This window comes from Cervus elaphus, chromosome 27 (genome assembly GCF_910594005.1).
Source record: "Cervus elaphus chromosome 27, mCerEla1.1, whole genome shotgun sequence".
In the NCBI taxonomy this organism is placed as follows: Eukaryota; Metazoa; Chordata; class Mammalia; order Artiodactyla; family Cervidae; genus Cervus; species Cervus elaphus.
The window spans coordinates 59,647,255-59,661,799 of NC_057841.1; the positions used below are offsets into that span (position 1 = coordinate 59,647,255).

At 42.2% G+C, this 14,545-nt stretch overlaps 1 protein-coding gene across 14 annotated transcripts in view; it reads left to right on the plus strand.

The window, feature by feature from the left end:
* Positions 1-14,545, plus strand: part of NEDD4L (NEDD4 like E3 ubiquitin protein ligase) — a 365,506-nt gene that overhangs the window by 285,469 nt on the left and 65,492 nt on the right. For all 14 annotated transcript variants that reach the window (XM_043889411.1, XM_043889412.1, XM_043889410.1 and 11 more), the window contains 6 exons: positions 2,747-2,808; positions 2,969-3,071; positions 4,752-4,918; positions 10,315-10,447; positions 11,581-11,757; positions 13,941-14,015. In XM_043889411.1, coding sequence (XP_043745346.1) covers positions 2,762-2,808; positions 2,969-3,071; positions 4,752-4,918; positions 10,315-10,447; positions 11,581-11,757; positions 13,941-14,015 — 702 coding nt within the window. In that variant the 5' untranslated portion in view covers positions 2,747-2,761. The remainder of the gene's footprint in view (positions 1-2,746; positions 2,809-2,968; positions 3,072-4,751; positions 4,919-10,314; positions 10,448-11,580; positions 11,758-13,940; positions 14,016-14,545) is intronic.

The window sequence follows — 14,545 nt, forward strand, 5'->3', positions numbered from 1 at the left end:
TCGATTCTTGTTTCCTGTGTGTGTGTGCAGAGTGTATTTCCTCAGTCGTATGGGAGTTCTATTTCCAGTTTTTTAAGGAATCTCCACCTTGTTCTCCATAGTAGCTAACCCAGTTTGCATTCCCACCAACAGTGTAAGAGGGTTCCCTTTTCTCCCCACCCTCTCCAGCATGTAATTGTTTTTAGACTTTTTGATGATGGCCATTCTGACTGGCATGAAATGATACCTCATTCTGGTTTTGATTTGCATTTCTCTAATAATGAGCGATGCTGATCATCTCTTCATGTGTTTGTTAGCCATCTGTATGTCTTCTATGGAGAAATGTCTGTTTAGTTCCTTGGCCCACGTTTTGATTGGGTTGTTCATTTTTCTGGTATTGAGCTGCATGAGCTGCTTGCATATTTTGGAGTTTAATTCTTTATTAGTTGTTTCTATTATTTTCTCCCATTCCAAAGGCTGCCTTTTCACCTTGCTTATAGTTTCCTTTGTTGTGCAGAAATTTTTAAGTTTAATTAGGTTCCATTTGTTTATTTGATGCTGGGAAAGATTGAGGGCAGGAGGAGAAGGGAATGACAGAGGATGAGATGGTTGGATGGCATCACCAACTTGATGGACATGGGTTTGGGTGGACTCCGGGAGATGGTGATGGACAGGGAGGCCTGGCATGCTGCAGTTCATGGGGTCACAAAGAGTCGGACACGACTGAGCGACTGAACTGAACTGTTTATTTTTGTTTTTATTTCTATTACTCTGGGAGGTGGGTCATAAAGGATCCTGCTGTGATTTATGTCAGAGAGTGTTCTGCCTATATTTTCCTCTAAGAGTTTTATAGTTTTTGGTCTTATATTTAGATCTTTAACCCATTTTGAGTTTTTGTGTATGGTGTTAGAAAATTTCTAGTTTCATTCTTTTTTTTTTTTTCTAATTGCTTCACAATAGTTTCATTCTTTTACACATGATTGACCAGTTTTCCCAGCACCAGTTGTTAAAGAGATTGTATTTTCTCCATTGTCTATTTTTGCCTCCCTTGTCAAAGATAAAGTGTCCATAGGAGCATGGATTTATCTCTGGGCTTTCTATTTTGTTTCATTGATCTATGTTTCTGTCTTTGTGCCAGTACCATACTGTCTTGATGACTGTAGCATTGTTGTACAGTCTGAAGTCAGGAAGCTTGATTCCTCCAGTTCCATTCTTTCTCAAGATTACTTTGGCTATTCGAAGTTTTTTGTGTTTCCATACAAATTGTGAAATTAGTTCTGTAAAAAATACAGTTGGTAGCTTGATAGGGATTGCACTGAATCTATAGATTGCTTTGGGTAGTATACAATTTTCACTATATTGATTCTTCCAGTTGATGAACATGCTACATTTCCCCATCTATTTGTGTCATCTTTGATTTCTTTCATCAGTGTCTTATAGTTTTCTATATATAGGTCTTTTGTTTCTTTAGGTAAATTTATTCCTAAGTATTTTATTCTTTTCATTGCAGTGGTGAATGGGATTATTTCCTTAATTTCTCTTTCTGTTTTTTCATTGTCAGTGTATAAGAATGCAAGGGATTTCTGTGTATTAATTTTATAACCTGCAACTTCAGTATATTCATTGATTAGCTCTAGTAATTTTCTGGTGGTGTCTTTAGGGTTTTCTATGTAGAGGATCATGTCATCTGCAAACAATTTTACTTCTACTTTTCCAATCTGGATTTCTTTTATTTCTTTTTCTTCTCTGATTGCTGTGGCTAGGACTTCCAAAACCATGTTGAGTAATAGTGGTGAGAGTGGGCACCTTTGCCTTATTCCTGATTTTAGAGGAAATGCTTTCAGTTTTTTGCCGTTGAGGGTAATTTGCTATGGGTTTGTCATATATGGCTTTTATTATGTTGAGGTATGGTCCTTCTATGCCTGGTTTTTGGAGAGTTTTTATCATAAATGGGTGTTGAATTTTGTCAAAGGCTTTCTCTGCATCTGTTGAGATAATCATATGGTTTTTATCTTTCAGTTTGTTAATATGCTATATCACTTTGATTGATTTGTGAATACTGAAGAATCCTTGCATCCCTGGAATAAAGCCCACTTGGTGTATTTTTAAATTAATGAGATAGTATCATTTCTTTTCCTACTTGTTTTGACCTCTGATTTTGCACAACAAAATACTGATTTCTATTTAAAATTAATAAATAACATCATAGCTTTTTGAAATAAGCACCAGCAAAAGGCTGATGGATGATGCTACGTAGGACAGTCTCTGTGGGGGAGATGGCTCTTTCAGTTATCTGAGGCTGAGGACATATTTTAATGTTAAAAATAAAGTAAAATTGCATTCACACATTGATCTTGCATATTTTCCCATTAGCCTCACTCTTAGATTTCTTGAATCACAAGGGACAGGCAGGCAGGCACCAGTGACCCCTGGTTCTCCAGAGTTAATCAGCAGCATGAGATTGAGGCCTGCACCCAGCAGTTAGAAATTACACTTGGCAGTGACAGCTATAATTTTGTAAATTTGTGGAAGGCTGGGGTTGGCTCCTAAAAAATGGGTGTTGATAGTGACATCTAGCGGGTCTTGAGGAGATAAAGTTCTGTGACCTATGAAATATGTAATTAATTGTCAAGTACTGTCTGAGGAGCCAACTCTGTCTTTGCCGAGCACGCTCTAAAACAGACAAGTGTGTCCTCGGTCGTCTGGTTGGGTGGATGTGAAATACGAGAACCTCAGGAGCACCAAAACTTGCTTTTTCTTCCTTTAGACAGAAGACCCAACCATGGAGCGACCCTACACGTTTAAGGACTTTCTCCTCCGACCAAGAAGGTGAGGCTTTAGGCTGCAAGCCATTCTTTATGCTTTGGGCTTGATTTTCTCTGAGGAAGATTTTAGCATCTTTCCCTATTGCATCTATTTAAAGCATCATAAATATGACGTGTCAAACCAAGTCACATCCTCTGTAACCAATTTTTCTTCCATCATGCAGTCATAAATCTCGGGTTAAGGGATTTTTGCGATTGAAAATGGCCTATATGCCCAAAAATGGAGGCCAAGATGAAGAGAACAGTGAGCAGCGGGATGAGATGGAGGTAAGCCGGGCACTCCGGGCTGTGGTCTGTTTTCTTTCCCTAAGAGCATGTAGATATTTTACATGAAGGTTTTATAATTTAAGGAACTAAATGTTTATAAATATGAAGGAACTTAAATGTGTTCATGAATGTGCATCTTCCACGGATCTACCAATATGTTTGCTTTTACCAAAAGAGGTGAGCTTTTCATTTTACCTTATAACACTAATCATTGAAGAGGTGTCTTTTTATGAACTGCTCTAACCCCTGTTCTATTAACAGTCCCACCACTGTGTGAAATTCTCCCCCACATATTTAATTCTCTTATTTCTTTGGATTTAGCGCTTAGTAAAGTCCTTGTAGCACTTAGAATGGCTTCAAAGTGGGTAAAATGATATAGAAGCTGTTCCAAGTTTCTTACTCGTTTGGCCAGCAGGTGAGAGCGTGCATTAGAAAAGCTCTCCTCTAGAAAGGCCTTTCTGCAATTAGCTGTCCAGAGGAATTTTCTTTTGTTCCCTCTTGGCAAGTTAAAAAGAAAAATACCACCTTTTAACTTTCCTGTCACATACGTCTACTGTGGGTCCTATCGGACATTCGCAGCACAGGCTCCAGACAGTGCTGTTTCATTAGACATGTTCTCATATTGTTCGGAGAATGTCCATTCACGAGACCTCTCCATGGCCTATTTGCACATCTGTTTGCAGCTGTTGCATATACATGGTGTGTGAATAATGCATTATGGGCAAGTAACTGCACCCGCCCCCCAAGACCCAGAGGTCATATTTCCAAGCAGTATTTCATGTGCAGGCTTTCATCTCTCTCTGGGAGAAGGACTGAAGTGGGTGGTAGGCAGTCTTGACTGTTAAGATTTCATAAGCACATCCACACATTTTTATCTCGAATCCAAGGAATTTTTTTTTTTTTTACACTCCTCCAGCCTTCCAACTGCAGTAACCAGTGAATTAGTTAATTTTCCAGTGACTTTACTCGGGGATGTCAGGAAGGAATACTTAATGCCGAAAATATGTGTTGCAAAAGAGTACCTCTGACTCGGGGACCGTGAAGGCTGCTGACGGGGTGGCAGCAGGTGGGAAATGACTGAGTAGGAAGAGGCAGCTTCCAGGCTGTTCTGGCTGCCGTGCGTGCTCGTCCTCCCTAGAGGGGTGTCAGGGAGCTCCCCCTCCTCTGGGGGCCACTTTCCCGTGGTCCTCCCTGGGGAGCAAGAGCGCCCCAGGCCTCTTGGTGGCCCGCCCGTGGCATCTGCAAGAACGCACGTGCTGTGAGGCTCATCTTCCCAGCTCCCTCCTACCTTCCGGAGGTGTTGAAAAGACGACAGCTGTAGCATGACCCATATGATCGGCATGGCTTTGTACAGCCCCAGAGGCCATCAGGTCAAAATAACAAACACGAAATATGAAAGAGCATAATGGGACCTAGGTAATGTGAGGGGCTGCTCAGATCCCCGTCCATGTCACTACCCACACCACCGCCCTCGGGGAGGGCAGTGCAGTTTGTTGGCCGTGGCTCAGAGCGATTTTGTGACTCTCTTAGAATTGACATTTTTTCCGCCTAGTGTTGAGAATTTCTTGAAACGTGGCACACGAAGCCACTGCCGGAGCCCATGGGAGCGAGGACAAAGGGCATGGATGCCCTGGTACCAGCGAACCAGCCTGACACCCTTCCCTCTCTTCTGTCCCACAGCCTGGGTGGGAAGTCGTTGACTCCAATGACTCGGCATCTCAGCACCAGGAGGAGCTGCCCCCACCTCCGCTGCCCCCCGGCTGGGAAGAGAAAGTGGACAACCTGGGCCGCACTTACTACGTCAACCACAACAATCGGACCACGCAGTGGCACCGACCCAGCCTAATGTGAGTGCCATCCGTGGTCGCGAACACGTCCCCCACTCTGCACACAGATGCCCCCACGTGGCAGCTCTTTGGGACAGAGCTGGGAAGCACGTCTTCCATCAATGGAAGCGCGTGGTTGTGCGTTGCAACGGGAATCCTCTTGGTGTAGTTAGAGGGCATGGGAACCTAACAGAGTTCGTAGGTTATAAAGACGCCCTGGCGTCTGTATCATGGTCTCCTGCTGTAAATATGCACTAATTTACTTTGCATGTCATCTTTATGTAGAGTCATGAGATGTAAAACCAAGATCATTTTTCTTAGGTTTAGCTTAATGCATGGTGATTACATCTCTGCTCCCTTCTTCAGTCTCAGCACATATTGGCTGTGCCATTTCCTCTTTAACTTTTTGGAGTTTTATTCCATAATTATTTGATTATCTCAAAACTTTTTTTTCCCCTTTTTGAGGAATTTATAGATCACCCCGTGATAGCATTAGAAGCAGGTGGGAGGGTTGCTAATTCACAGTTGGTAACACTCTTTGTTCTAGTCCCTCGCCAGCCTCAGGGACACAGTGAATTGATTGTTATTTTGTTCACTGGACAATTTTTGGTTTAATAATAGCAAACACTAATTAAACCTCATGACTGTAAAAAAGGATTTGAAGTAGCTTGTTTTTAAATGATAGTATACAGCAAGACCTAAAACTATTAATATACAATAAAAGACAAAAACAAATACTAAAAATGTAAAAGGAAAAGGCTATCCTAGAAAAGGTGAACTCCCCGGCAGCCAAGACAAGGAAGTAATTTATCAGTAAATTGTATAATTTTCAGTATGAATAAAGGCAAGTATATCAGGTGAGATAATTTTATCTTTAACCCAGACTCTGAAGGAAATTAGCTGATGATGGTTTTTGAACAAGTGTTAGCAAGGTGATGGATGGTGTTGTCAATAACCCTTTTGTCTTTAGAAATTGCAACTGTTGTCTGCATAAGACTGTGTGGTGGGAAGAGTTGCCAAGAAGTCTAGTCTAGGTGTTGTTTGATTTAGAGGAAAAGCTTGCAGAATCTGCAACAGTGAAGGCCAGTCTTTCCTAAGCCCCTAAGTGGGTTCTCCTTAATACCAGGCGCCCTTGGTCAGCTTTGGACCACCTAGCATGAGCACCAGCTCATTGCTGCCGAGACAGCATAGTATCCCAACATCCAGATGATGTCAAACTCTTCTTTGTGATAATTTTTTCCATATAGAAATATAAATGGAAATGGTTTCATTGGTTTTTTAATTAATTTGTTTTTACTATTTCCCTTTAATCAATGACCAAAGCTGTTAAAACTGTTTTAAGTCATTTGACTATTGTAGTTATTTGTAGTTTTAAAAAAAAGTAACCACCTTGGACTTGGTTACATGTAGCCATCACAAGATTCTTGGTAGCAACACCCTGAGCAAAGTACCTTTATCTACCTTTGTTAAAGGTCATAGGAAAACAGTATCTGAAAGGAACACTTCATGGGGACCCTAGTGTCATGTGACCTCTGTAAGAAAACAAAGTGACCACTAGCAGCTCACAGAGACTAATAACCAAGATATATAGGGAGAAATGTTCACTGGCATGAATAATTATGCAGACCAAAGTCTGTGTTTGGGGGTAAATGGGAACAGTTGTTACTTTCTCTGCCTCAGAGAGTGGTGAAACTAATGGAGAAATCCCTAAGGAACACTTCATCGTTTTTTAAACACACCACCTTCAGTGTCCTGTAGACCTGACCCAAAACAAAAGCCGTAACTTACATAAATACTGGCTCCTCGGGAGCCCAGAGATAAATTGGGAAACTGGTTCTTCCAAGTTCAGGTTCACATGTAGTTTAGGGAGGCGTCAGTGACGTGATGCTCTCTACAGGTGGCTCACCAGAAGGGACATTGGCAGAGCTCTGGGTGCAGCTTCCCGGCTGCCTCCTTCCCATCAGGCACGGCGTCTAGGAAACAAGAGAAAACTGAGATGAGGGGAAAGGGTCGGTTTCCATGATAACCTCCTGTCTCAACCGTTTGAGAATATGAGGTTCTTTGTCCTTAACTTGATTTGGCTTGACCAGAGCCCTCAAGCCCTCCAGATGATTTTAAAGTGTTGTTTTAATTGAAAAATGATTTTTCTCATAAATCAGTTTTCACAGAATGCTACAGGCACTCCAGGGAGGGGGGGCGGGGCGGGTATTAACAAGTGTCTTTATTAAAAGGCTGTATCTCTGCTGAGAAAGTCAGATAATGAAGTGATGGTCACATTCTACAGAGAATGAAGGCCCTCCTGGGGAGTCTCAGTGCTTACCCAGACTTGCGCTCCAGGCTTCAGCCCCTGCCAAGTCCTCCTGGACATCCCCTTGCCCTCAGGCTGTCCCTGCAGGGTCCTGCCCTCCCTGCCTCTCGCCGCCCACGGCCATCACACAGGGCATCTGACCCTGCAGGCCGCTCTTGAGGACTTTCTCTCCTGGGCCCTGCAGATGTGCTGCCCCGCGTCCTCTCCAAAAAACAAAACCAGAGTGTGCCTGTCCCCCCGGCAACCTTCCGATGTCAGCCTCCTGTCCTTTCCTCCAGGAGAGCCAGACCTTTTCTGTCCCAGTCTGTCTGAAAGCTGGATGCTTTCCCGTGAGGACACAGAGCACATAATTCTCTTACTGCCTGTGTAAGCAGGGACTGTGGTTTCCTCTTCACAGAGCAACCCCTCGCACCTGGCACAAAGTAGGAGCTTTTAACTGAAGGAGTGACTACAGATGAGTCGTTTCTGAGAGTGGGTACAGACGCATGGTTTAGTGAACTGTTGGGGACTGGATGCAGAGACTAGGATGGAAGGTGACCACGGAACACTCCCCCAGGTCTCTCAAGTCAGATGGTGGCTTTTTAAAACCCCTTTAATTTTAGATTTGTCCTTGTCCTATTTAAATGTAAACTATAAACTTTTTATTGTTAAAAGCAGAAGTTCAAAAATATAATGAAGGAATCATATTAAGACTATAAATGAAGATGGACTTGTGAAACACTCATTTTAACTCTTTTTAGTACTTCTTTCTAAACCACTTTGTAATTCTTCACCCTTTAGCAATCATTTAATCATCTCTTGATGACTCAGGTCATCATTTGTCACTGACAGTCACTGATAGGATGTAAATGAACCGACACATTGATCTTAATTGGCACTGAATTTGATAAATGTATGGGTTTTCTTGTCTTTATTGATTTGTATATTTCCTATGAAAGTCAAATGAAAAATATATTGTGAAATTAATGAATGAAGAAAATTCAAAGAGCTACTCCTTAAGTTTTTTTTTCCCTGCCCCCGGTAAAATCATGTTTGTTTTGTCAGCTCAGACCTATTTTTAAATGTTCATTTTCCCATCAGTGACCATTTAAACTTCCTGTCAGTTTCATCAACCCTCTCATTCAATTGCTTGATTAAGGGCCAAAGGCCTCCCTCGTATGAATATTTTCATTTCGTCTCTAAAGACCATAAGAAAGTCCAGACTTGGAATTTCAGAATCAGAGTTATCTTTCTTCTTTATGCTTTTTAGTTGTTTCTAGTTCACACTGATTACTAATTATTCAAGCATGTTGGATAAGGCGGATTAACATAATTTATTTTAAACGCCCCTTTAAAAAAAAAAAAAAGGCCTTTTCAGAATAATGGAATTTTATATACTTCTCAGAAAATGCAGATACAGTAATATTAAACCTTATTCTCCTCAACCTCTCCAAAATCCCTGTAACAAATCAAGTGTGTGTTACAACCCAGAACACGCATGTGGTGTTGACTAAGTGACAACTGACATTTCAAGTGAAGATATAAAATTTTCACAAAACTTTTATATATACAGTGTTTTAAGTAAAGCCATTATACAGTGAAATTGAATTGAATATCCTGTAAAAATCACTGTAGCAGTGTAAAATCCTAAAGATAATATTATATTTTCTAACATACCTAAGAGAGTGTTTTTTTTTATCATTGTTTCGGTAGTTTCATAAATTGTATTAGTATACTTGTGTGTCCCTTGATTTTATTTAGCTTCTTTGTGGCCTTATGTGATTTTTTCAGATATAGTTTAATACATCTATAAAATATGCAAAATAGGTATTTCTGTGAGGTTTTAAGAATTTATGTATCCATTCTGTACATACAGTAAAACTTCATTTAGATCTTAATAACAAGAGTTATTGATTTAATATGGACTAAATAGAAGCCAACCTCATACTGTCACTTTACCAGTAAAGCTAAAACTCATGAAGATTGTTGGTGGAACTGTTCAGACTCTTAGAAGCTGGCGATAAAGAGTCGCCTATTTATTTGCAAATAGTGCTGCTTATATCGCAGGCTGTTCACTGTTACAGGGCCCAGTAGGCTCTTTAGGGGGAAGATAGCATGTCTGAGACTGCATTAGAATGTCTTAAAACCTATGTTTTAAGGAAAATCTGTAATGAGGGCCCTTGATTAATACTGGATTTCAGTTAGTCTAAAATAATGTTTTCAGCTATTGTGAAATATTAATTTGCAACATCATGGTATCTTATTGAAAGAGTCTGTAAGAGTTTTCTCTGAAAAACATTTTGACATTTAAACCTCTACTTTAAAAGCCTCCAAGTAATATTTCTCCCAAAGGAGAATTGCCTGTAATTTACTGCAGAAGTTTTAAAGATGGAATCAGTGCTTTTCAAATCCTAAATTAAGAGTTACATGACAAAAAAAAAAAGGGGGGGGAATATGAAGTTACAGTATTCTTCAGATCCTAGTTGATTTGGGAGGTAATTGCCTGATGTTTGTGTGAATTTTTAAAGTAGAGTTTAATGGGAGTTTAAAAGTGGAGTTTAAAAAGTGTCATGATCTGAGGTTCTGTCAAAATGAAACCCACAGCGGCCGAAAAAGTTCATGTCGAATCAGGAACGTTCCCTCGGGACCCCAACTTTGAATTTACACTGTTTGTACTTACTGGTTGATTGCTGATGAACAAAAGTCTGGACCTTGTCGTTGCTGGACTCCTTGAGGGGTCGCCACTGACTGCCCTCGAATGAGGGCTCACCTGTCATTCTCCTTCAGAAAGCCGCTTCTCGTGGGGCCCCTGGGTGGAGGACTTTGATTTCTCATCTTTCTTAAACCCTATAAAGTACATGCTACAGTATATCCCTGAAAGATACTCAAAAATATTGTGGCAGAGGCATTTAGAAACTGTGTTTATTTCAATGAAGCCGACGTGGAAGTACACTCTCGCCAAGAGATGTTGGCAGATTCTCCTTTGAGTGGCCAGCTGATTCTCAGAGTTGAACGTGAGAGCACGACGTCGTGTTCGGTGTCGGGCCCTGGGTGAATGTTGGGCTGGGGTTGAAGGGCCAGGTATCAACACCGGTTCTCTTTCTGCCCCCCTTGCTCTGTGTGCGCCCAGGGACGTGTCGTCTGAGTCCGACAGCAACATCCGGCAGATCAACCAGGAGGCCGCACACCGCCGCTTCCGCTCGCGCAGACACATCAGCGAGGACCTGGAGCCGGAGCCCAGCGAGGGCGGGGAGGGCCCCGAGGTGCGACCCTGCCTGCTCACTCCCTACAGCGCCCCCTGGCGGTGGGCTGCGGGGCGGGAGGGCCCCGAGGTGCGACCCCACCTGCTCACCCCCGACGCGCCTCCTTTCCGTGTGCTCCAGGCTGACCCCGTGGCACGATTTCCTATCTCAGTAAATACTGTCTAAAAGAAAAGATCACAGTCTTCTAGCTAGTTGAAGACCATTGGGGTATTTACTAACTTAGAAAGTGCTCTAGAGGCCATCTTCGAGCACACATAATTTACATCACTGTGAAAGTGCATGACATTTTTTAGCACAGAAATCTTAATGTATTTTCACTTCATACTTTTATTTTTCCCCAGAGTCTAAACGTATCTTAGGCAACATGGTAATCATCTTTGAGCAGTTGAAGACACCTGCCCTGTAACTTCTTCAGGCACCAAATATAATTTTGAGTAGTTTTGACGTGGTGAAACAGGTTATTACCAAGAAAATACAAGTTGGGGTGAACATAGATGTTCCTAAGTTCACTCTTAAATGCTTATGGTAAATCACTGGGGAAAATATAAATTGAACAACAAATTAGTAATTGCAGTAACTTCGGTGCTGCCTTGACAACTCTGTTTACTTATTGGAAATCCATTCTTATGTTAGGAAGATCATTCACAAAATGTTCCAGTGATCAAAATTGGAAAAACAAAATGAATGATGCTGTAATAAATTCACTAAAAGTTACTTGATAACCAGTGATTACTAACAGTTTATAGCATCTCTGCTGTTTTCATTGTGAATCCTCAGTGGTTAGACTAAAAGAAAATTCATGAAAATCGTAAATTCCTGAGGATATTTTTTAACCCGTGCAGGTAGCATCAAGTGCTAGAAGCAAGCCACTGCTAAGAGAGGTGCTGTTTTAAAGGGGTTAGGAGCACAGGCTTCCTTGGCTTGCTGGCCCCTGGCACCAGTTACTCCCTCAGCCTCAGTTTCCTCATCTGTTAGTCAGGCTGGGAGCCTTATCTTCCTTACGGATGCTGGGAAGACCGAGTGCCTCCTTAGCGCTCAGTAAATGTGAACGACAGTTAGGATGGTTATTACCAGGGCGGGCACGAGAGGGTCCCTCGTTCCAGCACTCACCACAGTGTCTCTTCCCCCGGCAGCCTTGGGAGACCATTTCAGAGGAAGTGAACATGAGTGGAGACTCGCTCAGCCTGGCGCTGCCCCCGCCGCCAGCCTCGCCTGTGTCCCGGACCAGCCCCCAGGAGCTGTCCGAGGAGCTGAGCAGAAGGCTGCAGGTCACTCCCGACTCCAACGGCGAGCAGTTTGGGTCTTTGATTGTAAGTCATGGTCTTGTTTGAATGAGAAGTTGAGCGAATATTTTGTCATTTTTGTTGTTGTTGTCACTTTTCAGAGAACCTTGTTTGCAAATAATGACCAGGGTCTCCTAGCCCCCAAATAATTTTGACATTTCCCAAGTTCCTTCTTCCCTGGGAGAAGCAAGACTACACCAAACATAGCCCAAGCAGACGGAGCACTTTCTTGATTCATAGATAACTCACCTATGACTTCTGTATTGTTAAGCATTAACCTCGTAGAAGTTCTTTTCCCAGCAAAAGGTTGTGAAACAGTGCCTTCATCACAAAGTGGTGTCTCTCAGTGGGGCCTGAGAGCGTTGGGCCTCCACGTTGGTCTCATGCTCTGCCTGCTTTGTCATTGTTGTTTCACAGGTGACGGCATGATGGTTAAGTGACCCGTCCAAGACAGGTTAGGATGGGAGACAGAAGTCATCTCCTAAGTCCCAGAGAAAGGCTGTGAGATGTGACACTGCCGCTCGCGTAGCGTTTGAACCTGAGTTCTCAGCCGTCGAGCAGATTCGTTCTAGACGCTTCAGGTGGGGCCAAGCCCCAGTGAGAGTCAGCAGAGTCAGCCATGAAGACCTGTGTTTGACACAAAACTGCAGGAAAAGGCCATAGAAAATTCTTGCTTGTACATAAAATTGAGAAGCAATGCAGCCTCAGTATTTCTTGAGAAACTGAACCAGCAGATGCACTGTAGTAAATGATGGTAGTCCCTCAGCTGAAGATGGCATCCTAGAAAAATAATCATCATTACAGCCGTATCACATGTAAATGACTAGGACGGCTGCATAAAATGTAAAAGCAGGTGCTCACAAGACTGTCACTCCTTCAGCTGTGTTTTTCTTTTAAAAGATACCATTGGCCCCATCAGGAGTTACAGTGACTACTCAGTTAATGTGCTTTTGTGTTAAAACTCTTGAGTATCTTTCGGAAAGAGGAGTAACACTGAGATGTAAATGTGGTACTAAAGGGAGAGGGAAACAAAGAGTTTGCATACATGGGGTATTTGAACTGATAAAACTCGCTGTGGAAACAGCAGAAGCATGGAAGTCATGTATTTAAAACCTTATAAAAGGGAGTAAGTGCTGCCAGAACCATAGCAATGGTATCCCTTTAATCTACCAAGTGAAAACCATCATTTCAGTTACTTGTAATAGGGAACTTCTTCATTCTAGGTTCATAAAATATCTTTAAGATGCAAGTATAAGTGACAGAATTATTTTAAGTTTGTGTTGAGTCCAGTTCAACTATTAAGTATTTAGGAAAGAGGGGATTCTTCTCCAGTTCTGCTTGTGAGAGTCACTCTGTATTCAAGGACAATAGCGTGATCTTCTAAAGAACGAATCCTTCATGCTAACCACGTGGAAAGACTTGGAAAGCCTCCCGTTTACCACCACAGCATCTGTCTTGGACCTTACCCCGTTTTCCTCACCGGAAAACATTAACAGTGAGGACATGCTCCAGACGTGTCCCATGTGCACACCTGTGGCTCATTTGACCCCCGCCTTGTGTGTGTGGCCTGCTGCTAATCTGTTGGGTTTTTTTTTAAGCCATATAGACCAAGACAAACAAGTGAGAGGAACATATTATACATTATTCTCTAGATTTTTTTTTAGATTAACCTCACCTATTTTCCTTCATTCCTATTCTGAACAACTCCATCTCCATTCAGAAGTTGAAAGTATTAATACCTAGCCCTTTAGAAGTAGCCTAAGATTATATGTGCATTCCCCTAGAAATAGAATCCAGCTGATTCTTTGTCAGTGATAAGAATAGCCAATGAATGTTTGATAACTGTTAGGTCAGTATCGTTTCCTTTATTCCTGTTCCGCTGGAATTTACCCAGAGGTTGCTTCCCAAAGCACAATGTATGACTTGTAGCTTCTTTTTTCTGTCATTGAAGCAGCATTACCTGTGGCTTCCCCTTTCATGTTTTGACCTCTTATTTTTGCTGTTATTGCTCAAGACACTTGAGAATGACAATGAAAGATACTTGATGCCTTAAAGGATTATGTTCATTACTCCAAAAAGATGGTGTTTCATTGAGTTACCTTCTAATATCCAAGAGCAGCCAGTAGGCTTGAGGGATTAGTTTTTTTAAACCAGGGAAGCTTGTTTCTCAGGGTGTGTTCCTGATGCTCCGTGTGCTTCCCTCCCCGCAGCAGCGAGAGCCGTCCTCCAGGCTGAGGTCATGCAGTGTCACCGACGCGGTCGCGGAGCAGGCTCATCTCCCACCGGTAACCCACGCTCACTTCCAGCCACCAGTTGGCTCTCTCGGCTTTTATTTAAAATCATCTGGGCAACCAAGGAAGAGTTTTTCCTGTGCAAAATCTACTTACCATTCACATGAGGCATTAAATGTCCTAGCAGATTGCCCAAGGAGAGTGGATTTCCAATACAGAGCGTTGTCACTGCCACCAAAGTCTCTGAAATGCTAAAAACGCCATTGCTTTGCTCTTCCATCCAAGTGAATGCCAATTCTGATATGCCTACTTGACCTAAACATTAGCAATTCCTTTTTAAAAAATTTACTTTGGTCCTCAAAGCTGTATTTAAGTGACCTGTATCTCCGGAACATAGGAAAAACTCTTCTGGGTGGGCAGCAAGGAGCCCTTTCCATTATTAACGGGCTTAACTCTTAACCCACTGAGCTTCTGTACCTTCTCTTTAAAGATAGCTCCCTTGACTCAAGACTTGGCTATAATTTGTTTCCACTTTCCCACTAGTTTTCATAACTGGCAGCAAATATGGATGTGTAAATGGTGTT